The sequence below is a fragment of the Drosophila miranda genome, assembly GCF_003369915.1.
Source record: "Drosophila miranda strain MSH22 chromosome Y unlocalized genomic scaffold, D.miranda_PacBio2.1 Contig_Y2_pilon, whole genome shotgun sequence".
Lineage (NCBI taxonomy): Eukaryota > Metazoa > Arthropoda > Insecta > Diptera > Drosophilidae > Drosophila > Drosophila miranda.
Genome location: NW_022881614.1, coordinates 32688795 through 32713933, shown reverse-complemented (window position 1 = coordinate 32713933; position 25139 = coordinate 32688795). Strand labels below are relative to the sequence as shown.

Below are 25139 nucleotides of genomic sequence, written 5' to 3'. Positions count from 1 at the left end.
CTTTAGATGTTTTATCAGCATTGAAGAAAATATTAAAAATATCTAAACATAAACCTAAAAATTTCAGTCTGATCAAGGAAAGGAGTTTTTTAATCTAGCCTTCGGAGAGTTAATGAAAAAGAATAACATTAACCATTACCATACATATACACACCTTAAGGCATCTATTTGTGAACGTTTTAATAGAACATTAAAAAATCGTATGTGGAAAATCTTTAGTATGCAGGGTAATCATACGTGGATTTATACCTTGCATGAATTACTAAAAGATTATAATAATTCATATCACCGTACTATAAAAATGAGGCCTATAGATGTAAACAAATAAAATGAAGAGTTTATTTTGAAAACAGCTTATAATATTTGTAAGGTATTTCCTAAACACAAGTTTTCCATTGGTGATCCTGTTAGAATAAGTAAATATAAAGGTATTTTTACAAAGGGCTATGATCCAAACTGGACAACCGAAGTTTTTAAAATTTTAAAAGTAAAGTCTACTAATCCTGTAACATATGAACTGGAGGACTATAAGGGAGAAATGATCAAAGGCTCATTTTATGATCAAGAACTCCAAAAAGTTAAAGATGAAAATGCTTTCTTAGTGGAAAAAATACTCAGAAGGAAAAAAGAACAAGTTTTTGTTAAATGGTTAGGTTTCGATGAAACACACAATTCATGGATAGATAAAAAGAGTATATTAAAATAATTAAGCACGCAAAATATTTATCAGATTTAATTTATTTTTGTGTATTTTTTACATTGAAATATAGTTTTAATTATACACAAATTAAAAAATAATAATAATATAATGTTAAATTTACTTATACCATATTTTGTGTATTATTACTAGCACCTAAAATATTTTTAATTTCATAGTGATTATGAGCTAATGTTGAAATATTATCAGGTAATATAAATCTTTTGTCATCCTTATAATTTAGACTTGTCTTATTTACAATTTCAGTATAAATTTTATGACCTCTACTTCTAATAACTCTCTGTTGTCCATAATAAGTTTTTTTATGTTTAATGCATTCAATATAATGAGTATGAGTTAATCGTTTCACTACTGACTTTTTTACGCCTTTAACCTTTTTTACGTTATAGTCAGTGTTATCATCTTTAGCAATTAAATATGAGTATGCTTTCGCTTTTAGTCCTGCAAACGACGTCATTATTTTTCCTGCATTTTCGTCTTTCATTAATCCAAGCTCTTTGTCATTAGCGAGATTGATACCGAATCTGTTTGAGGCTAGGTAATTGGTTGTATCAAAGCGATTAGGATTGAATTTAATTAAATCATAAAAATCTTCTTCTGATGATATAATAAATGAATCTGTATCCATATAGAGTATTTTTGATGATGGACATTTTACAGAATGAAAATTATAGAAATAGTCATACATTAACCATTTTGAAAGTTCTAGTACACTAACTCCAATGTATATGGGCTTATCATAAAAAATTCGGGACTTAGTTGATTCAATGGCAGCCAAATTATCTCCAAAGATTTCAACACTGTGGAAATTATGTCTTGCTATGCGTTGTCTAAACCCTGCTGAGTTTTGTCTTGAATCATAATGCTTAACTAATGCAACCTCACGACGTTTTTCTACATTCTCCATTGTTTTACCGTAAACGGCATTAGCCATTAATTTGTAAAAGTTTATCTCAAAGTCATTGCTAGCTAATTTTCTAAGAGATGTATTGAGGTCAATATAAGGTTTTAGCCAACAGGACTGATTAAATGATAAAACTCTAGATATTTTTTCTAAAATCATACCTTGCTCTATACATAACTGTAGCTGCTTCAAATGGATTATATAGTTCTTTTTATCACTTAAGTCAGCTATTAGTTTTGTCTGCTTTCCTCCTGGTGGAATCTTATTTTCGGGGCAAAAAGGTAAACTATTATGCTTATTATGAATATCATCAGGATATCGCATATCTACTTCTAAAATATATCCAACATCACTAGATGCCGATATGCTAAGAACGTTGAAAGATGAAATTTCATCGTTACTTAGAAATTTAAAATTAGAAAATGGAAGGGGTTGACTCATAGCCCATCCATATAAGTTGTTGGCGTCAATATATGAAAGGAAATTTATGGGTTCGGTAGGCTTAAATTTATTATTTAAATATTTGTTATTTGCTCTTGCAATCCGTTGAGTACATTGGGTCAACCCTCCACGAACAGCAGTTTTTAAAAAATTATAAATGTCAGGATCACTTACAAGTTCTAATTCTACCCTTGTGTATTTTAACATTGCATCCCATGAAACTGAAGGAGCAGTAACATAATTAATGGGGTCTAACCTGTACACTCGGGAACAAAGACTCCTAAAATTCTCAAATACATCAGCAAGAATTAAAACATCGCTTTCCAAATATAATTTTAAATAATCTCTAATAGTTTTGCAATTAAATGCGCTCCAAACCTTCTGAGCAAAGTTGTAGTCTTCAACACTACATTCCTCATCATTCAGTAAATTATAAAAATTATCTCGCAAAGGAAGCAGGGATTCATCAAATTTTTCAAAACTATCCAAATAATCATAGGGAAATACTCCCTTTCGTCATAGCATATCAAATTTTTCACCTTGATATTTAGTTTTCAAAATTTTAAAATTCGCTATGTTCATATAACTAGCGAGTTTTTCTAAGCTTGAATTTAAAAATCTATTTGAATCTATATATCTAATTTTATATTGATGAAGATAAGATTCATCGAGCTTACAAATTTGAGTTAACGCAATATATAACTCTTTATTGCAAGGAATGGGTCTTAGTTCATCTTTTATTGACGTAACAAATAAATGTATATCATAACGAGACAAGTTATGAAAAACTACCGGGAAAAAGGGATCGCTTAATCTAAATGTCTGTTTACACAGCTTATGAATAGGACCTACATATTGTCCTGTAAACTGATCAAAGAATTTTTCTCGATCATCATCAGAAATTTGTTTCTCGCAGGCATAGCAATCACCGTGTTCCTGATAATCCTCATCCCAAATGTTAAACTGATAGATTGGATTTTAATAGGACTTCCAGTACTTCTCATAAAGTCCATCGGTTTTCATCCTAAGTGCTTGACAAAATTTTTGGATACAATCCGGTCCTGAAATAACGAAATCATAATGTTTATGAGTTTATTGCCTTTGCTGGAATGTTAAAATATTTACCTTCGTATGTCCACATCTCATTTAGATGTTCATTGTATTTATTTACAATATAAAATGATGCTGCACATGCTGTATGCCTCTGTGCCATAGTAGTTGATGATTTTGATGGATCATTAAGATTTATATGGTAATTTTCCAAAACTGCTTCGATGTCAGCATAAATTACTACTGGTGGAGATAGTTTTTTAGAAAAACTTTTGAATACAGTTTTGGTATTAGGTTCAGGATACAAAGCAGCAACTTTTCCACACTCTTTAGTGTCATGTATAGTATTTGTTGTACTATAAAATTGCAAGCAGTTCTCGCAAAAATATGCAGTATTATGGGATTTACTATGTTGTGAATAACATAATTTTCTCATGCACGTTATATATGCATAATGCATCATTTGCATATTATCACTATTAATTCCAAGCAAGTTTATGTGGTGAGTCCGAATTTTCTTAGTCCTCACTGTGCGTCCCACAACGTTTTTTCCATTCTCATCGACTTCATAAACATTGATGCTAAAATCCTCATTTGCTGATTCGAATCGCTTGATTCCTTTGCTTGTTATTGGAAACTCAATTCCGGAAAAATTTAATCTTACTCCTTCATAATAAATGATGTCTTGCCGTATGTTTCCGCATCGATAGGATGATGGTATTGTTAACTTATCTCGGGAAATTTTTTTAATGCTGCTGTTTGATATATAGTTTTAAGGTGTTTTCCATAGGCTAATGATGCTAAAACACACCACTTGAAACAAAAATCCTCGTAATTTTTAACATTTATGAGTGCATTTCGTGACTTAATTTTTTTGGGAGCTTGGATAAACCTGTTTGCAGCGATATGCTCTAGTTTTATCATGGTAAGTTCAAAATATTTAAAACACTTTATTGCCCAACCTGACTCTTTCTCCTGGAATTCACTGCTGAGAGTTATAAAATTTTCTATGGTATCATTTAGATGATCATCAATCAGCTCGTTTTCATATATTGGTTTGTATGGAGTAATGAAATGCTTCATTGTTTCTGTTAAGCTTTCATCATCAGTGTTTTTAACGTATAATCCATATACTTTTAAATTGTATTTTATGGATCTGTACTCACTCATGCAGTGACGCAATAAATTGATAATATCATTTTTGCAATCATGAAAAAACTCTTTTAAATCAATCTGTTCACTTTTATTTGAGTGAACACGATATGATTTTAAAGGAAATAGCGACTCCGTTGAAATTAAAATAACGTTTTCATTTTCCTCTAGTTGAGCTGCTCTTGCATTCTTATGTTTGTCCGACATCATATGGCGTCTTTCCCTAGACGAAGGGTAACTTTCACCGCAAATTGAACAGTCAATAATCCTTAGTTCCATCGGAGTATCCAATCGAGGCCGTTTTGAAGCTCCTGACGTTGAAGGACCTTGAAGATCACTTGAATTAGATCCTTTGCTCATAAGAATCTCAAAAGCATTCCTAGGTCCCAAGCATGCTTCATAATGACTATCAAACTCTATTAAGTCGATGGACTTAGAGCAAAGGTCACACACCACATTATTACGAGAATCAGAGCATCTCTCATAATGAGATTGAAACTCTGAAAAGTCAACGGACTTATCACACATGTTGCACTTAACTTTTGATGCCATTTTAAGCTTTATTTATTTTTTATTTTTATACCCGATACTCAAAATGAGTATTGGGGTCTGTCCGTCTGTCCGTCTGTCCGTCCGTCCGTCTGTCCGTCCCCTTCAGCGCCTAGTGCCCAAAGACTATAAGAGCTAGAGCAACGATGTTTTGTATCCAGACTTCTGTGATATGTCACTGCTACAAAAATATTTCAAAACTTCGCCCCGCCCACTTCCGCCCCCACAAAGGACGAAAATCTGTGGCATCCACATTTTTAAAGATACAATAAAACCAAAAACGCAGAATCGTAGAGGATGACTATATGTTTTAGAATGTAAGATCTCAACCAGATCGTATAATTATTATAGCCAGAATCAAGAAAACAATTTCATTCTTTCTCGCTCTGTCTCTCTCTAACACACAGGTTTCATGGTCGGTTTTGTCAATTGCACAATATGAGTTCAAGGATCTCAGAACCTATAAGAGCCAGAGCAACCAAATTTGGTATCCACACTCCTGTGATATCGGACCTTGACCGTTTCGTGTCCAAATTTCGCCACACCCCCTTCCGCCCCCGCAAAGGACGAAAATCTGGGGCATCCACAAATCTCAGAGACTACCAAGGCTAGAGTAACCAAATTTGGTATCCGCACTTCTGTTAGATCTCACTATTAAACGTATATCTCAGAATTTCGCCCCACCCCCTTCCGCCCACACAAAGGACGAAAATCTGTTGCATCCACAATATTGCACATTCGAGAAAACTAAAAACGCAGAATCATAGATAACGACCATATCTATCAGATTGCTGAATCTGGACCAGATCAGATAATTTTTATAGCCAAAAGGAACAAATCAATTTGCACTGGCTACGCAGCGCCCGACGTCACGCTCAGACTGATTTTCTGTCTCTCTCGCACGCACTCTTTGTCGTGTCGTTTAATATTAGCAGCGTCTGCCGGAGGAGAGCCATACTGACTTAGTATCGGGTATAACTGTAGAGTTGCGGTGTCTGCAGCAACTCTCAACGTTTCCCCTCGTTTTAAAATTAAATTCAAATATTTCAATGGCAATTCGTAGTGGTGGTAATATTTTCTTTATCAGCGAATCCTCTAACATTTGAAACAGAATTAAAATGCGTGCAAAAATTATGAACTTAAAAAAAACCTTATGCTCAAGATTGCATTTAACGGTTTTTATATGCAAACTGTTGCGCAGTTTAGTTTTAACTAATACCCATTCCACATCAGCATTTGACCGTGAGAAGGAGAGCATTTGAATAGAATTTGTAGGCCAATATCAATGACGGTGATTTTACTATCTTCCAGAACTTTCCACGTTTCCAACGGAAAATACATTGAGTTTCTTAAGAACTTCAAATTTATAGGGTAGTCCGAAATTTAACAGAACCAAAATCATGCTCTAATGAATTTGAAAAGCTAGTCTACTTTTAAAAATGCTAGATCTAGCCTGAAATGGGCTAAACTGGCAGCACTGCCTGAGATCGGATCGGATCGTGTCGTGTGGGTGAGAAACCTAATTCCTCTCTGAATTACTCTCTCACACTCGCAAAGCTTTATCAAGTGCTGAATGTGAACGGTACTATCATTGGGATAGTCTAAGCATTTAAACACTGGAAATAGCTTAAGAGCTATCAATCGTTTAGATTTACTTTTCAATTGTATTTTTCAATTAAGTGTTTAATAAAAGCACCATTATTAGCTCTTATACAATGTTTGCATTCTTCGCAATTGTTCAAACGGCTGCCGGGACACGCTTACGTGCGGTTTTTATACCCGATACTCAAAATGAGTATTGGGGTATATTAGATTTGTGAGCCCTGTCTGTCTGTCCGTCCGTCCGTCCGTCCGTCCGTCCGTCTGTCCGTCCCCTTCAGCGCCTAGTGCTCAAAGACTATAAGAGCTAGAGCAACGATGTTTTGGATCCAGACTTCTGTGATATGTCACTGCTACAAAAATATTTCAAAACTTCGCCCCGCCCACTTCCGCCCCCACAAAGAACGAAAATCTGTGGCATCCACAATTTTAAAGATATGAGAAAACCAAAAACGTAGAATTGTAGAGAATGACCATATCTTTAAGACTGCGGAATCTGAATTGGATCGTATTATTATTATAGCCAGCATCAAGAAAACAATTTCATTTTTTCTCGCCCTGTCTCTCTCTAACAGAGAGAGTCTCTCTAGATCTCAGAGACTACAAAAGCTAGAGCAACCAAATTTGGTATCCACACTCCTAATATATCGGACCGAGACGAGTTTGTTTCAAAATTTCGCCACACCCCCTTCCGCCCCAGCAAAGGACGAAAATCTTGGGATATTCAAAAATCTCAGAGACTATTAAGGCTAGAGTAACCAAATTTGGTATCCGCACTCCTGTTAGATCTCACTTTAAAACGTATATCTCAAAATTTCGCCCCACCCCCTTCCGCCCACACAAAGAACGAAAATCTGTTGCATCCACAATATTGCACATTCGAGAAAAATAAAAACGCAGAATCACAGATACTGACCATATCTATCAGATTGCTGAATCTGGATTAGATCAGATCATTTTTATAGCCAAAAGGAACAAATCAATTTGCACTGGCTACGCAGCCCCCGACGTCACGCTCAGACTGATTTTCTGTCTCTCTCGCACGCACTCTTTGTCGTGCCAGAGGAGAGCCATACTGACTAAGTATTGGGTATAACTGTAGAGTTGCGGTGTCGGCTGCAACTCACAACGTTCCCCCTCGTTTTAAATAGTTTATCACCATCTCGTCACAAAATACGTGCTCGGCTCGTGCCCACACTGGTGGCCAGATTTACTCCGAGTGCACAAGTCTCACAATACGTGCAAGGCTCGTGCATACACTGGTGGCTATAAATAATGGCCATGCTTACACATTTGATTGCTTTAAAGTGCCAGAGCTTCGGTCAGAAATTCTTTTTAAAAGTATATAAGCTTGTCTATTTTTTTCAATGCATTTATTTAATTAAATTAACGTTATATTTTTGTTAATGGACTACTCCTTTGGTATATCGTAGACTCCGCACTCTCGATTGGCAGGCAGCGAGACATCTGAAAGAGATCCATTAGTTACGGGATGATCCTATACTAGTACCTTTCAATAACACCACCTATCTTATTGGGATATGACAAGTTAAGATTATCCATGATTTGAATAAACTCCTCCAGATCCTTAGTCAGACGGGGGTTATAGCGCTTCTCCTCCCACACGCTGCTCTCTAGTTGTCCTCTGTAAGGATCAACGCATTAGCACTCGATCTTCCCTTTATTTTTATATTCCTGTAACTCACTTGTAGTCGTGAGCCGGATAGATGCGATAGCTATCGGGCAGTGTAAAGATTTTGGTATGGACATTTTCGTAGAAAAATTCTGAACTGCCCTCCTGGAAGTCTGTGCGTCCACAGCCGCGTATCAGAACCGTGTCGCCAGTGAAGACGCAGGCCTGCTCCTTGATCACGTAGCTCATGCAGCCATTGGAGTGGGCCGGAGTGGCTAGGACATCAATGACATGGCTTCCAAATGCAATACGATCGCCCTCCCTCAGATACAGATCCGCTTTGGCTCCGCTGGCGGCGGCAATCATCGACTGGCAGCCAGTCAGCTCCCTCAACCAGCCGCTGCCCGTGATATGATCCGCGTGCATGTGTGTGTTGACTTGGGAGAAATAATAAATAAGTGATATTAGTTATATATATGTATGTATAGTGACTAAAAATACTCACTAAATTCGTACAAAAGGGAATTAATGACACGTGGCAAATCGATTTAGTTGAAATGATACCCTTTTATAAGGAAAACAAAGGATATAGGTACTTGCTGACAGTAATTGACACGTTCTCGAAGTATGCATATGCAGTTCCCGTTAAGTCTAAAACAGCTTTAGATGTTTTATCAGCATTGAAGAAAATATTAAAAATATCTAAACATAAACCTAAAAATTTCAGTCTGATCAAGGAAAGGAGTTTTTTAATCTAGCCTTCGGAGAGTTAATGAAAAAGAATAACATTAACCATTACCATACATATACACACCTTAAGGCATCCATTTTGTGAACGTTTTAATAGAACATTAAAAAATCGTATGTGGAAAATCTTTAGTATGCAGGGTAATCATACGTGGATTTATACCTTGCATGAATTACTAAAAGATTATAATAATTCATATCACCGTACTATAAAAATGAGGCCTATAGATGTAAACAAATAAAATGAAGAGTTTATTTTGAAAACAGCTTATAATATTTGTAAGGTATTTCCTAAACACAAGTTTTCCATTGGTGATCCTGTTAGAATAAGTAAATATAAAGGTATTTTTACAAAGGGCTATAATCCAAACTGGACAACCGAAGTTTTTAAAATTTTAAAAGTAAAGTCTACTAATCCTGTAACATATGAACTGGAGGACTATAAGGGGGAAATGATCAAAGGCTCATTTTATGATCAAGAACTCCAAAAAGTTAAAGATGAAAATGCTTTCTTAGTGGAAAAAATACTCAGAAGGAAAAAAGAACAAGTTTTTGTTAAATGGTTAGGTTTCGATGAAACACACAATTCATGGATAGATAAAAAGAGTATATTAAAATAATTAAGCACGCAAAATATTTATCAGATTTAATTTATTTTTGTGTATTTTTTACATTGAAATATAGTTTTAATTATACACAAATTAAAAAATAATAATAATATAATGTTAAATTTACTTATACCATATTTTGTGTATTATTACTAGCACCTAAAATATTTTTAATTTCATAGTGATTATGAGCTAATGTTGAAATATTATCAGGTAATATAAATCTTTTGTCATCCTTATAATTTAGACTTATCTTATTTACAATTTCAGTATAAATTTTATGACCTCTACTTCTAATAACTCTCTGTTGTCCATAATAAGTTTTTTTATGTTTAATGCATTCAATATAATGAGTATGAGTTAATCGTTTCACTACTGACTTTTTTACGCCTTTAACCTTTTTTACGTTATAGTCAGTGTTATCATCTTTAGCAATTAAATATGAGTATGCTTTCGCTTTTAGTCCTGCAAACGACGTCATTATTTTTCCTGCATTTTCGTCTTTCATTAATCCAAGCTCTTTGTCATTAGCGAGATTGATACCGAATCTGTTTGAGGCTAGGTAATTGGTTGTATCAAAGCGATTAGGATTGAATTTAATGAAATCATAAAAATCTTCTTCTGATGATATAATAAATGAATCTGTATCCAAATAGAGTATTTTTGATGATGGACATTTTACAGAATGAAAATTATAGAAATAGTCATACATTAACCATTTTGAAAGTTCTAGTACACTAACTCCAATGTATATGGGCTTATCATAAAAAATTCGGGACTTAGTTGATTCAATGGCAGCCAAATTATCTCCAAAGATTTCAACACTGTGGAAATTATGTCTTGCTATGCGTTGTCTAAACCCTGCTGAGTTTTGTCTTGAATCATAATGCTTAACTAATGCAACCTCACGACGTTTTTCTACATTCTCCATTGTTTTACCGTAAACGGCATTAGCCATTAATTTGTAAAAGTTTATCTCAAAGTCATTGCTAGCTAATTTTCTAAGAGATGTATTGAGGTCAATATAAGGTTTTAGCCAACAGGACTGATTAAATGATAAAACTCTAGATATTTTTTCTAAAATCATACCTTGCTCTATACATAACTGTAGCTGCTTCAAATGGATTATATAGTTCTTTTTATCACTTAAGTCAGCTATTAGTTTTGTCTGCTTTCCTCCTGGTGGAATCTTATTGTCGGGGCAAAAAGGTAAACTATTATGCTTATTATGAATATCATCAGGATATCGCATATCTACTTCTAAAATATATCCAACATCACTAGATGCCGATATGCTAAGAACGTTGAAAGATGAAATTTCATCGTTACTTAGAAATTTAAAATTAGAAAATGGAAGGGGTTGACTCATAGCCCATCCATATAAGTTGTTGGCGTCAATATATGAAAGGAAATTTATGGGTTCGGTAGGCTTAAATTTATTATTTAAATATTTGTTATTTGCTGTTGCAATCCGTTGAGTACATTGGGTCAACCCTCCACGAACAGCAGTTTTTAAAAAATTATAAATGTCAGGATCACTAACAAGTTCTAATTCTACCCTTGTGTATTTTAACATTGCATCCCATGAAACTGAAGGAGCAGTAACATAATTAATGGGGTCTAACCTGTACACTCGGGAACAAAGACTCCTAAAATTCTCAAATACATCAGCAAGAATTAAAACATCGCTTTCCAAATATAATTTTAAATAATCTCTAATAGATTTGCAATTAAATGCGCTCCAAACCTTCTGAGCAAAGTTGTAGTCTTCAACACTACATTCCTCATCATTCAGTAAATTATAAAAATTATCTCGCAAAGGAAGCAGGGATTCATCAAATTTTTCAAAACTATCCAAATAATCATAGGGAAATACTCCCTTTCGTCATAGCATATCAAATTTTTCACCTTGATATTTAGTTTTCAAAATTTTAAAATTCGCTATGTTCATATAACTAGCGAGTTTTTCTAAGCTTGAATTTAAAAATCTATTTGAATCTATATATCTAATTTTATATTGATGAAGATAAGATTCATCGAGCTTACAAATTTGAGTTAACGCAATATATAACTCTTTATTGCAAGGAATGGGTCTTAGTTCATCTTTTATTGACGTAACAAATAAATGTATATCATAACGAGACAAGTTATGAAAAACTACCGGGAAAAAGGGATCGCTTAATCTAAATGTCTGTTTACACAGCTTATGAATAGGACCTACATATTGTCCTGTAAACTGATCAAAGAATTTTTCTCGATCATCATCAGAAATTTGTTTCTCGCAGGCATAGCAATCACCGTGTTCCTGATAATCCTCATCCCAAATGTTAAACTGATAGATTGGATTTTAATAGGACTTCCAGTACTTCTCATAAAGTCCATCGGTTTTCATCCTAAGTGCTTGACAAAATTTTTGGATACAATCCGGTCCTGAAATAACGAAATCATAATGTTTATGAGTTTATTGCCTTTGCTGGAATGTTAAAATATTTACCTTCGTATGTCCACATCTCATTTAGATGTTCATTGTATTTATTTACAATATAAAATGATGCTGCACATGCTGTATGCCTCTGTGCCATAGTAGTTGATGATTTTGATGGATCATTAAGATTTATATGGTAATTTTCCAAAACTGCTTCGATGTCAGCATAAATTACTACTGGTGGAGATAGTTTTTTAGAAAAACTTTTGAATACAGTTTTGGTATTAGGTTCAGGATACAAAGCAGCAACTTTTCCACACTCTTTAGTGTCATGTATAGTATTTGTTGTACTATAAAATTGCAAGCAGTTCTCGCAAAAATATGCAGTATTATGGGATTTACTATGTTGTGAATAACATAATTTTCTCATGCACGTTATATATGCATAATGCATCATTTGCATATTATCACTATTAATTCCAAGCAAGTTTATGTGGTGAGTCCGAATTTTCTTAGTCCTCACTGTGGGTCCCACAACGTTTTTTCCATTCTCATCGACTTCATAAACATTGATGCTAAAATCCTCATTTGCTGATTCGAATCGCTTGATTCCTTTGCTTGTTATTGGAAACTCAATTCCGGAAAAATTTAATCTTACTCCTTCATAATAAATGATGTCTTGCCGTATGTTTCCGCATCGATAGGATGATGGTATTGTTAACTTATCTCGGGAAATTTTTTTTAATGCTGCTGTTTGATATATAGTTTTAAGGTGTTTTCCATAGGCTAATGATGCTAAAACACACCACTTGAAACAAAAATCCTCGTAATTTTTAACATTTATGAGTGCATTTCGTGACTTAATTTTTTTGGGAGCTTGGATAAGCCTGTTTGCAGCGATATGCTCTAGTTTTATCATGGTAAGTTCAAAATATTTAAAACAATTTATTGCCCAACCTGAATCCTTCTCCTGGAATTCACTGCTGAGAGTTATCAAATTTTCTATGGTATCATTTAGATAATCATCAATCAGCTCGTTTTCATATATTGGTTTGTATGGAGTAATGAAATGCTTCATTGTTTCTGTTAAGCTTTCATCATCAGTGTTTTTAACGTATAATCCATATACTTTTAAATTGTATTTTATGGATCTGTACTCACTCATGCAGTGACGCAATAAATTGATAATATCATTTTTGCAATCATGAAAAAACTCTTTTAAATAAATCTGTTCACTTTTATTTGAGTGAACACGATATGATTTTAAAGGAAATCGCGACTCCGTTGAAATTAAAATAACGTTTTCATTTTCCTCTAGTTGAGCTGCTCTTGCATTCTTATGTTTGTCCGACATCATATGGCGTCTTTCCCTAGACGAAGGGTAACTTTCACCGCAAATTGAACAGTCAATAATCCTTAGTTCCATCGGAGTATCCAATCGAGGCCGTTTTGAAGCTCCTGACGTTGAAGGACCTTGAAGATCAATTGAATTAGATCCTTTGCTCATAAGAATCTCAAAAGCATTCCTAGGTCCCAAGCATGCTTCATAATGACTATCAAACTCTATTAAGTCGATGGACTTAGAGCAAAGGTCACACACCACATTATTACGAGAATCAGAGCATCTCTCATAATGAGATTGAAACTCTGAAAAGTCAACGGACTTATCACACATGTTGCACTTAACTTTTGATGCCATTTTAAGTTTTATTTATTTTTTATTTTTATACCCGATACTCAAAATGAGTATTGGGGTCTGTCCGTCTGTCCGTCTGTCCGTCCGTCCGTCTGTCCGTCCCCTTCAGCGCCTAGTGCTCAAAGACTATAAGAGCTAGAGCAACGATGTTTTGGATCCAGACTTCTGTGATATGTCACTGCTACAAAAATATTTCAAAACTTCGCCCCGCCCACTTCCGCCCCCACAAAGGACGAAAATCTGTGGCATCCACATTTTTAAAGATACAATAAAACCAAAAACGCAGAATCGTAGAGGATGACTATATGTTTTAGAATGTAAGATCTCAACCAGATCGTATAATTATTATAGCCAGAATCAAGAAAACAATTTCATTCTTTCTCGCTCTGTCTCTCTCTAACACACAGGTTTCATGGTCGGTTTTGTCAATTGCACAATATGAGTTCAAGGATCTCAGAACCTATAAAAGCCAGAGCAACCAAATTTGGTATCCACACTCCTGTGATATCGGACCTTGACCGTTTCGTGTCCAAATTTCGCCACACCCCCTTCCGCCCCCGCAAAGGACGAAAATCTGGGGCATCCACAAATCTCAGAGACTACCAAGGCTAGAGTAACCAAATTTGGTATCCGCACTTCTGTTAGATCTCACTATTAAACGTATATCTCAGAATTTCGCCCCACCCCCTTCCGCCCCCACAAAGAACGAAAATCTGTTGCATCCACAATATTGCACATTCGAAAAAACTAAAAACGCAGAATCATAGATAACGACCATATCTATCAGATTGCTGAATCTGGACCAGATCAGATAATTTTTATAGCCAAAAGGAACAAATCAATTTGCACTGGCTACGCAGTGCCCGACGTCACGCTCAGACTGATTTTCTGTCTCTCTCGCACGCACTCTTTGTCGTGTCGTTTAATATTAGCAGCGTCTGCCGGAGGAGAGCCATACTGACTTAGTATCGGGTATAACTGTAGAGTTGCGGTGTCTGCAGCAACTCTCAACGTTTCCCCTCGTTTTAAAATTAAATTCAAATATTTCAATGGCAATTCGTAGTGGTGGTAATATTTTCTTTATCAGCGAATCCTCTAACATTTGAAACAGAATTAAAATGCGTGCAAAAATTATGAACTTAAAAAAAACCTTATGCTCAAGATTGCATTTAACGGTTTTTATATGCAAACTGTTGCGCAGTTTAGTTTTAACTAATACCCATTCCACATCAGCATTTGACCGTGAGAAGGAGAACATTTGAATAGAATTTGTAGGCCAATATCAATGACGGTGATTTTACTATCTTCCAGAACTTTCCACGTTTCCAACGGAAAATACATTGAGTTTCTTAAGAACTTCAAATTTATAGGGTAGTCCGAAATTTAACAGAACCAAAATCATGCTCTAATGAATTTGAAAAGCTAGTCTACTTTTAAAAATGCTAGATCTAGCCTGAAATGGGCTAAACTGGCAGCACTGCCTGAGATCGGATCGGATCGTGTCGTGTGGGTGAGAAACCTAATTCCTCTCTGAATTACTCTCTCACACTCGCAAAGCTTTATCAAGTGCTGAATGTGAACGGTACTATCATTGGGATAGTCTAAGCATTTAAACACTGGAAATAGCTTAAGAGCTATCAATCGTTTAGATTTACTTTTCAATTGTATTTTTCAATTAAGTGTTTAATAAAAGCACCATTATTAGCTCTTATACAATGTTTGCATTCTTCGCAATTGTTCAAACGGCTGCCGGGACACGCTTACGTGCGGTTTTTATACCCGATACTCAAAATGAGTATTGGGGTATATTAGATTTGTGGTAAAAGTGGATGTGTGTAACGTCCAGAAGGAATCGTTTCCGACCCTATAAAGTATATATATGCTTGATCAGCATCAATAGCCGAGTCGATTGAGCCCTGTCTGTCTGTCCGTCCGTCCGTCCGTCCGTCCGTCCGTCTGTCCGTCCCCTTCAGCGCCTAGTGCTCAAAGACTATAAGAGCTAGAGCAACGATGTTTTGGATCCAGACTTCTGTGATATGTCACTGCTACAAAAATATTTCAAAACTTCGCCCCGCCCACTTCCGCCCCCACAAAGGACGAAAATCTGTTGCATCCACAATATTGCACATTCGAGAAAAATAAAAACGCAGAATCACAGATACTGACCATATCTATCAGATTGCTGAATCTGGATTAGATCAGATCATTTTTATAGCCAAAAGGAACAAATCAATTTGCACTGGCTACGCAGCCCCCGACGTCACGCTCAGACTGATTTTCTGTCTCTCTCGCACGCACTCTTTGTCGTGCCAGAGGAGAGCCATACTGACTAAGTATTGGGTATAACTGTAGAGTTGCGGTGTCGGCTGCAACTCACAACGTTCCCCCTCGTTTTACATAGTTTATCACCATCTCGTCACAAAATACGTGCTCGGCTCGTGCCCACACTGGTGGCCAGATTTACTCCGAGTGCACAAGTCTCACAATACGTGCAAGGCTCGTGCATACACTGGTGGCTATAAATAATGGCCATGCTTACACATTTGATTGCTTTAAAGTGCCAGAGCTTCGGTCAGAAATTCTTTTTAAAAGTATATAAGCTTGTCTATTTTTTTCAATGCATTTATTTAATTAAATTAACGTTATATTTTTGTTAATGGACTACTCCTTTGGTATATCGTAGACTCCGCACTCTCGATTGGCAGGCAGCGAGACATCTGAAAGATATCCATTAGTTACGGGATTATCCTATACCTTTCAATAACACCACCTATCTTATTGGGATATGACAAGTTAAGATTATCCATGATTTGAATAAACTCCTCCAGATCCTTAGTCAGACGGGGGTTATAGCGCTTCTCCTCCCACACGCTGCTCTCTAGTTGTCCTCTGTAAGGATCAACGCATTAGCACTCGATCTTCCCTTTATTTTTATATTCCTGTAACTCACTTGTAGTCGTGAGCCGGATAGATGCGATAGCTATCGGGCAGTGTAAAGATTTTGGTATGGACATTTTCGTAGAAAAATTCTGAACTGCCCTCCTGGAAGTCTGTGCGTCCACAGCCGCGTATCAGAACCGTGTCGCCAGTGAAGACGCAGGCCTGCTCCTTGATCACGTAGCTCATGCAGCCATTGGTGTGGGCCGGAGTGGCTAGGACATCAATGACATGGCTTCCAAATGCAATACGATCGCCCTCCCTCAGATACAGATCCGCTTTGGCTCCGCTGGCGGCGGCAATCATCGACTGGCAGCCAGTCAGCTCCCTCAACCAGCCGCTGCCCGTGATATGATCCGCGTGCATGTGTGTGTTGACTTGGGAGAAATAATAAATAAGTGATATTAGTTATATATATGTATGTATAGTGACTAAAAATACTCACTGGCATATTTGAGCTTGAAGCCCAGCTCCTTGACCAGCTGGGCATCTCGCTTGGCCTGCTCCAGCACAGGATCGATAATCACGGCCTCGCCAGTCTTCAGATCCGCCAGCAAGTAGCTGTAGGTACTGCTCTCCTCATCGAAAAGCTGCTGGGAATCAGTTGGGACAGTTGCTTACAGTTTACATTAAAGGAGAGTACGCACTTGACGGAAGAAGAAGTCCGATGTAAAGGGTTGGCGCTCCGGCAGACTTGTTAAACCATTCTGGATGTTTTCCAACAAGGCAAGCAAAGGGCCGTATGAGAATTGAATAATGGATTGTCATTATATCGAGTATTAAAACTTTAGGGTCTTACCGGCTGAGCAGTCGCACATATTGTGGCAATCGCAAGAATTCGCAACATATTCCAAACTGAAAACGATGAAGGGACGGACCATTGTACCAGGCACTTCAATTCTGGTACTCAATGATTGAATTATGAGTGTTTTTTTATTGGACAGGTCCCCGCTTATCGGTCGCCAAGTTTCGGTTTGAATATTTTTGCTCTATCTCTAACTTATGGCTCTCACGGTAATGGACGGTACCCATTTACCTTTCTGCCCGATAATTGTCAAACTCCCTATCTAAGGAACTGATTGCGTTTGATAATAGCTCAGAATGACAGTACGATCCATGATGCAATTATACAAGTTGGTCTCGTCGGCAAAAGTTAGTCCCTTAACGTATGCTAGCAATAAGTGCGAGTGAAGGGCACATAGTATAGTGAGTGTGAGTGAGACGGTATATGTTGATGTTGATTAACCCTTAACAGGCCCGTGGGTTTTAAAATTTTAAAATAAAATGATTTTACTGATATATTAATATTTAAATTTTATGCAGCCATTAATAATTTTTTTTCAACATTTTTAGTTATATTAAAATGTTCTTTTACATAATATATAAAGATTACTTCTAATTCTGTGGTATTTTTTTTATATGCTTTTTATAATTTTGTTGTTGTCGGGACATAAGGGTTAAGAATATATCAAAAAATTCGTCCGTGAACAACCTTCATCATCAACAAGCAAGCATGCACTGACGATAAGGGACAACACGAACGAACTTCGGCTCCCGGCGAGACCACCTTGTATAATTGCATCATGGTACGATCATACCCTTAATTATACCCGATACTCAAAATGAGTATTGGGGTATATTAGATTTGTGGTAAAAGTGGATGTGTGTAACGTCCAGAAGGAATCGTTTCCGATCCCATAAAGTATATATATTCTTGATCAGCACCAATAGCCGAGTCGATTGAGCCCTGTCTGTCCGTCCGTCCGTCCGTCCGTCCCCTTCAGCGCCTAGTGCTCAAAGACTATAAGAGCTAGAGCAACGATGTTTTGGATCCAGACTTCTGTGATATGTCACTGCTACAAAAATATTTCAAAACTTCGCCCCGCCCACTTTCGCCCCCACAAAGGACGAAAATTTGTGGCATCTACATTTTTAAAGATACGATAAAACCAAAAACGCAGAATCGGTGAGGATGACCATATCTTCTACAGTGCAAAATCTGAACCAGATCGTATAATGATTATAGCCAGAATCAAGAAAACAATTTCATTCTTTCTCGCTCTGTCTCTCTCTAACACACAGGTTTCATGGTCGGTTTTGTCAATTGCAAAATAGGAGTTCAAGGATCTCAGAACCTAAAAGAGCCAGAGCAACCAAATTTGGTATCCACACTCCTGTGATATCGGACCTTGACCGTTTCGTGTCCAAATTTCGCCACACCCCCTTCCGCCCCCGCAAAGGACGAAAATCTGGGGCATCCACAAATCTCAGAGACTATTAAGGCTAGAGTAACCAAACTTGGTATCCGCACTTCTGTTAGATCTCACTATAAAACGTATATCTCAGAATTTCGCCTCACCCCCTTCCACCCCCACAAAGAACGAAAATCTGTTGCATCCACAATATTGCACATTCGAGAAAACTAAAAACGCAGAATCATAGATAATGACTATATCTATCAGATTGCTGAATCTGGATCAGATCGGATCATTTTTGTAGCCAAAAGCAAGAAATCAATTTGCAGTGGCCACGCAGCGCCCGACGTCACGCTCAGACTGATTTTCTGTCTCTCTCGCCCGCCCTCTTTGTCGTGTGGTTCAATATTAGCGGCGTCTGCCGCAGGAGAGCCATACTGACTTAGTATCGGGTATAACTGTAGAGTTGCGGTGTACGCAGCAACTCACAACGTTCCCCCTCGTTTTTATTTCGATTTCCTAAACTGACTTACAGACAAAACTAAATACAATCAAATATAGTACAGATGCTGATCGGGAATGGAATTTTCGTTGCCATAAGGTATTGAAAAGTATAAGTATACCCTTCGTATAGTATAGATGCTGATCGGGAATGGAATATTCGTTGCCATAAGGTATAGAAAAGTATAAGTATGCATAGAAAACTTAAGCATACCCTTTAGAAAGGGTAATTCGTCCATTCAATTCTTAAGTGATATGCATTTAGTTTCTAAGTACTAAGTACTTCTTTTAAGTACTCACCTTTAATTATTTCTCTTGAGAAAGGAACCAAAACTCTGTATTCTTCGAGGACTGCTAAGAAACTGTTTCCAGTCTGGAGTAATGTGAGTTGAAATCAACTTTCGAATGGGGATCTGCTCTTATCTACTAATGATTAAATTTTATCAGCATCAAGAGTCACACAAAATTTACGAGTTTGTGGGGGCCGGTCCGTCACTGGTGGCTATAATTTCCCGAATCAAAATAAGCCCTACTTATCGATATATGTAGAATGTAAGTACAGTGCAAACCGAGCTCTACAACAACTACGATATATGTAGAGTACAACTGAACCTCTCAACAATTTACGCAAGAGACTGCTAATGGTAAACGTAATTCTAATTATAATTTTGCACATGTCCGCCTGTTGGTGTCAACTGCCATCTGCTGGCAGTCTGGGGTTAAGATAGTTCCATTAACACTACGTGGGGGGTGTTTCCCAGCCCTTATATGAGCTTGTGCCTGCCCAGAGAGGCTGTGTGCAGAGGACTGTAACTCTCGATGAGCATCGTCTGGCCCTCGTCCGTGGGCGAGGCTGCGCTCTTGTTGTGGTTGTTGTGATGCATCCGTTTCATCGGTCGTGGCCGGGGTGCAGTTCCACGGTCTGTAGGCTCTGGGCCCGCAGCAGTGACAGCCGCAGGGGCTTTTTCGGTGGCGTCGGTCGCACTGTGCGGGTCTCTGTCGCTGGTCTGGATTCGTTCTCGCTGTCAAAGTCCAGGGACTTGACGCTCCTCATATCGCTGGGCAGGCGGGTCCGCAGGGTCTGCGCCTCGCTCTGGCGCGGCGTTTCCCGTCGACGTTCCAGTCTGGGAAGACCATAGACATTAGTATGGATGGAACCTAGCGGAAATTCTCTGTTTACATACCCGTTGTACTGGTTGAGGTGCTCCACACTGCGGGCATGTGCGCTCATCAGATGCTCGCGGTGGAGCTGCTGTTGCTGCTGGAGGGGGTCGCGTGGCCGACGCTCCCGGTGACGCTCCTTCTCGCGCCTGTGGTGCTGCATGTAAGCGGAGTCGCTGTTGGTGGAGATCTTCGAGGCGGAGAGCGACTTGGAGGGCATGGAATACATGTGGGGAAGACGCTCGCGCAGGTCGATGTGGGTGTTCTCCTTGATCAGGGTCTTGGTCACATGCGCTGGCGTCTGGGCGCTATCATCGCCCATCAGTTCAATTGGCTTGCCGCCCACCAGGGTGGTGATGCAGTTGCCCCGCTGGAAGATCAGCGGCTTCTCAGGCGGCGTCGAAGGGGGAGATGAGATACTAATGCTGGTCACGTGCTGCGACTGGTTGGTGGGTGTCTGATGCAGCTGCTGGTGCTGTTGGTGCTGCTGCTGCTGCTGCTGGTGATGTGGCTGCTCCTTGACTGTCTGCAGCTCTTTCACCTGCTCCTCCAAGTAAGAGATTCGATGCTGCAGTCGCATGTTGTTCTCCTTCTCCTGGTCGAGCTGCTTCTGGGGTATAGGGAGGGATTTCTTTCGCAGCACCACCATTTGGCACTTTCCGGAGTTGCCCACATGCTTCTGCAGCTCCTCTTTGGTCTTGCTGGTCACCAGGCGCCCGTTGATCTCCAGAATGCGATCGCCCTTGTACAGTCCGTCGCCCTCCAGAGCCCACTCCACATAGAATCCCGGCTGATCGGCCCGCTGCTGGGCTGCCCATCGTGCGGACGTCGCATGCACCGCATGCAGGCTGAGCGATACCCCAGAGCTAATGATATTGTAGAGGGTCTGGGCCTCCGGCTTGGACTTCTCCAACCTGGCCTGCAGGGCCCGAGCCTCCTCCACTATGGAAAGCATCTGAAGCTCCTCCCGGCCGAGGGCATACTCCAGTTCTGCCTGACGGATGCGTACGTCGATGTTGCTACCGGCGGAAGAGAATTGGATGGGAATTAGCTTTAATCTTCTTCATTTTGATCTGCTTTCATTACTTACTCTGTGATGTCTAGCTTCTCGAGGGCGCTCTTTAGGTTCTTGATCTTGATGCGTTTATTTTCCGCCTCGGACTTCAGCCGGCTCAGCTTTTGCTCGGCTGCCGGCTTCTCCGAATCGTCCAGCGGCGGTCCGCTGGGCCGTGGCAGCTTCCCCAGACACAGCTGGATGCGCAGATTCTGGATGACGGCCTCTTGATCCTTCAGAGCCGAACGCAGCTGCTTTGACTCGCTGCGCGTGGAGCGGGATGAGAGCGTTCCGCCCAGGGAGCCGCCCTTACGCCGTCTTCCGGTGGTGGAGCTGTGGCTGGTCGTGTGACTGCCCTCATGGCTCTCTGCTGCCACTGCCGTGTGGAGACTGTACTTGGCAGCACTGCCACAACCCTTCGGATTCAGAATGGTCTATGAAAATAGGAAGAAGTAGCTGAAATTAGTTGACATTCGTTTCTTGATGGGAAAGGATCCGTTTCTAGAGTAACGTCTAAGATCTGGGTTGAATATGGATTGCAAAAGTATTTATTTATATTTTTATAGATTACAAATCTCTTGGAAGTATTGTGATATACGAATATGTATGTTTAGATGCACTTGAAGTCGCTTTATAATGATCTAATTAGAGTGGGTTACTCCTTGGGTATATCGTTGACTCCACACTCTCGATTGGCGGGCAGCGACGCATCTATCTTCTTGGGATATGGCAAATTAAGGTTTTCCATGATTTTGATAAACTCCTCCAGATCCTTGGTCAGACGTGGGTTATAACGCTTCTCCTCCCACACGCTGCTCTCTAGTTGTCCTCTGCAAGGATCAAAGTGTTAGCACTCGATCTTCTCTTCATTTTCACATTCCTGCAACTCACTTGTAGTCGTGGGCCGGATAGATGCGATAGCTATCGGGCAGCGTAAAGATCTTGCTGTGAACATTTTCATACAGATTCTTGGGGCTGCCCTCCTGGAAGTCTGTGCGTCCGCAGCCGCGTATAAGGAGTGTGTCGCCAGTGAAGACGCAGCCCTGATCCTTGATCACGTAGCTCATACAGCCGTTGGTGTGTCCAGGAGTGGCCAAAGTATCAATGACATGGCTCCCAAAATCAACGTGATCGCCCCCCTTTAAGTGGCAGTCCGCCTTGGCACCGCTGGTGGCGGCAATCACCGACTGGCAGCCAGTCAGCTCTCTGAGCCAGCCGCTGCCCGTTGACTGAAATACGCACGTGGGATGATGAAATTATCGCCAAGGTGACAAGAGTGCCCCTTCCCCATCTCACTCACTGACATATTTGAGCTTGAAGCCCAATTCCTTGACCAGCTGGGCATCTCGCTTGGCCTGCTCTAGCACAGGATCAATGATCACTGCCTCGCCAGTCTTCAGGTCCGCCAGCAGGTAGCTGTAGGTGCTGCTCTCCCCATCGAACAGCTGTTGGCGGTGATGGTTAATTTCGACTGAGAAATTTTATCAGATGAGTCAGATGCGGTTTACGTACTTGGCGGAAAAAGAAGTCCGGCGTGAAGGGCTTGCGCTCCGGCAGACTCATTTTCCCGAATTGACTATGGACTGATCGTTGTGATTGCGACTCTGGGTTCCGCTGGGCACTGCGGACTGAGCTACTTCTGGCCAAGATCGTCTGATTCTGATGGCTGACTGATAGCCGCTTGAGGGCTGACAACATACTGCGGCCAACGATTCGCATTTTTTTCGATTTCCCAGTGCCATTGGGGCGAGCAGATCTTCGGTTCTAATGGGGTTTGCTCGGTCGGTTTTAGTATTCGGTGTTCGGCTTCTGTTCTGTTTACTTGTTATATAAGCACACAACTTTTTCTAGTTAAAAATTAATCAGTTGGCTTATTGAATCAAGTTTCCTAATATTGTAAATTACTGATAATTGAGCACTTTCTGTTGTTGCTTGAGTTTCGCGTCTGTCTCTCGTTTATCACATTTATCACAGCACAATTTTTTAGCGGTAATGCCCGGCAATCGCGAAATCTTTGCAGGTATGTAGTTTACAAAAAACACTTATTTTATGTCCAATTTTAGAGAAACAAACAAAATTTTAACAAACAAAGATCACCAGCAACCGGACTATAGACCAATCAGCTGATTAGGTGAGATTCGCTTTCTCCCCAACTTTTGACGCTGTTGGAGCTTTTGGGCCTTTTGGGGCCTGTCGGTGGAACCTGTTGCTCTGCCACAACGAAAGCTTTTCGAGCTATGTACATAAATGTGTATGTTCCATGTAAAAAGCATGTAGAAATGCCATTTCAGTCCACCTCTGAACCCCTTTCGAATATTGATTCGTAAACTTTATAAAAATTTGAATTTTTTGAGATGTTTTTTTTTAAAAAAAAGCATGTAAAATAAGGTCGAAAGCAGTAAAAATTCTATACCTGCCTTGTAGCAGAATTAATTAAAATTTCGAATCGTACACCCAGAGAAAAAAGCCATAATTTAGATCCAAGATATAAATAATAATAAATATATAAAAAATAAAATATAAACTAGGGGGAGTGTTGTGAGTCGCAGATACGGCCCTGTCAGAGGGCGCACAGTCTGAAAGATCTGAAACTTTTCTATGATTCTGCGTTTTTGGTTTTCTCGTATCTTCTAAAGTGTGGATTTCACAGATTCTCGTGCCTTGTGGGGGTGATTGGTGATTGATTCTGATTGACATCACAGGAGTCTGGATATAAATTTTCGTTGCTTTAGCTCTTATACTCTCTGAGAATAGGCGTCAAACATGACGCACAGGCTCACGGACGGACAAACAGAAATGGTTCAATCTACTCGGCTATTGATGCTGATCAAGAATATATATACTTCATGTGGTCGGAAAGGCTTTCTTCTGGGCTGAAATAAATCAAATGAATCTGTTGATGTAGATTCACTTGATTTTGTGTGATTGTCAATATGACAATCGTATGCTGAAAATGTAAATTTGTATGCTACCGGTTCATGTACCAGTAACAAATGGTCGCCGCAATCGGTACTTGAACAAATTGGGCTTCGGAGATGTGAATACGTCAGAGTTTTCTTTCGTACTGATTTTATTTGGTAAAATGCGAGGTTTATATACAAGTTATATGAGTATAATTGTTTACTTAGGATATTAGGTATGTTTAATAAGTTCTGAGTATAATATTGCTAGGGAAATGTGTTATAAATATTTAGGACTAAGCAATTACTACAAATCCAACAGTGGAATATTCCAAGGGTCATATTTATGACGGTCACAATGGTTACTTACTCTCACAATGGTGAGAGATTTGACCACATGCAGGTCATCCAGAATGTGTTTAATGATAATGCTGTAAATATCTTAACAGTGTATGTACACAAATGCATGCAGCTGTCCGTTGTATATTTATTTAGGTCAGTAGTGCATGTCACATATTTATATTTAGAGCATATTATCGTTTATTTATTTAGGTGGCTGGGAAATCTTAACCTTTTATGGCTAGCTATTTGTCGAGGTCTAATCATACGATTTTGTATTTTAATTGAAATCGTACATGAGCATTACACACAAATCTAATATACCCCTAAACTCATTTTGATTATCGGGTATAAAATATCATGTGGGAATAATGAATGTTTCATTTTCAGTTGCAGTTTTTAATCTCGTTCCCACAGGATAACGCTGCACAGTGTGTACTTCCTCCTGCCACATGAAATAATTTGCACACCACCCCATAAGCCACGAACAGAACTGAACAGAACCGTTACAAATTCTTGTCTCAGCTGCA

The 25139-nt window shown here is 38.9% G+C and overlaps 3 protein-coding genes, 2 long non-coding RNA genes and 1 pseudogene across 6 annotated transcripts; all 6 read right to left on the bottom strand.

The window, feature by feature from the left end:
• Positions 1–2782: 2782 nt before the first annotated feature.
• LOC117193808 lies at positions 2783–3230 on the bottom strand. The gene is made up of 2 exons (XR_004474709.1): positions 3189–3230; positions 2783–3124 (listed from the first exon to the last, which is right to left on the bottom strand). It is a non-coding gene; the product is annotated as an uncharacterized LOC117193808 (long non-coding RNA).
• Positions 3231–7792: 4562 nt separating this feature from the next.
• On the bottom strand, positions 7793–8478 carry LOC117193725 (persulfide dioxygenase ETHE1 homolog, mitochondrial-like; the record flags this gene model as incomplete). Its single annotated transcript, XM_033398450.1, has 3 exons — positions 7793–7880; positions 7940–8058; positions 8120–8478. Coding segments are annotated over 3 exons (534 nt in total), but the record flags the coding sequence as incomplete, so codon positions are not given.
• A 3011-nt stretch (positions 8479–11489) lies between these two features.
• LOC117193995 lies at positions 11490–11937 on the bottom strand. Its single transcript, XR_004474718.1, has 2 exons — positions 11896–11937; positions 11490–11831 (listed from the first exon to the last, which is right to left on the bottom strand). It is a non-coding gene; the product is annotated as an uncharacterized LOC117193995 (long non-coding RNA).
• A 4215-nt stretch (positions 11938–16152) lies between these two features.
• On the bottom strand, positions 16153–17321 carry LOC117193581 (persulfide dioxygenase ETHE1, mitochondrial-like). The gene is made up of 6 exons (XM_033398324.1): positions 17259–17321; positions 17107–17166; positions 16905–17049; positions 16473–16836; positions 16293–16411; positions 16153–16239 (listed from the first exon to the last, which is right to left on the bottom strand). Exons 1-6 carry the CDS (start codon positions 17304–17306, stop codon positions 16184–16186), a joined length of 792 nt encoding a protein of 263 aa, XP_033254215.1. The 5' UTR covers positions 17307–17321; the 3' UTR covers positions 16153–16183.
• Positions 17322–19156: 1835 nt separating this feature from the next.
• On the bottom strand, positions 19157–21804 carry LOC117193946 (annotated as a pseudogene).
• A 155-nt stretch (positions 21805–21959) lies between these two features.
• Positions 21960–23383, bottom strand: LOC117193580 (persulfide dioxygenase ETHE1, mitochondrial-like). Of its 2 annotated transcripts, XM_033398322.1 has the most exons (4): positions 22883–23361; positions 22675–22815; positions 22262–22599; positions 21960–22200 (listed from the first exon to the last, which is right to left on the bottom strand). In XM_033398322.1, exons 1-4 carry the CDS (start codon positions 23087–23089, stop codon positions 22026–22028), a joined length of 861 nt encoding a protein of 286 aa, XP_033254213.1. In that variant the 5' UTR covers positions 23090–23361; the 3' UTR covers positions 21960–22025. The 2 variants fall into 2 exon arrangements, with proteins under 2 accessions (XP_033254213.1, XP_033254214.1); XM_033398323.1 differs by lacking the exon at positions 21960–22200 and having other exon boundaries at positions 22401–22599; positions 22671–22815; positions 22883–23383.
• Positions 23384–25139: the final 1756 nt, after the last annotated feature.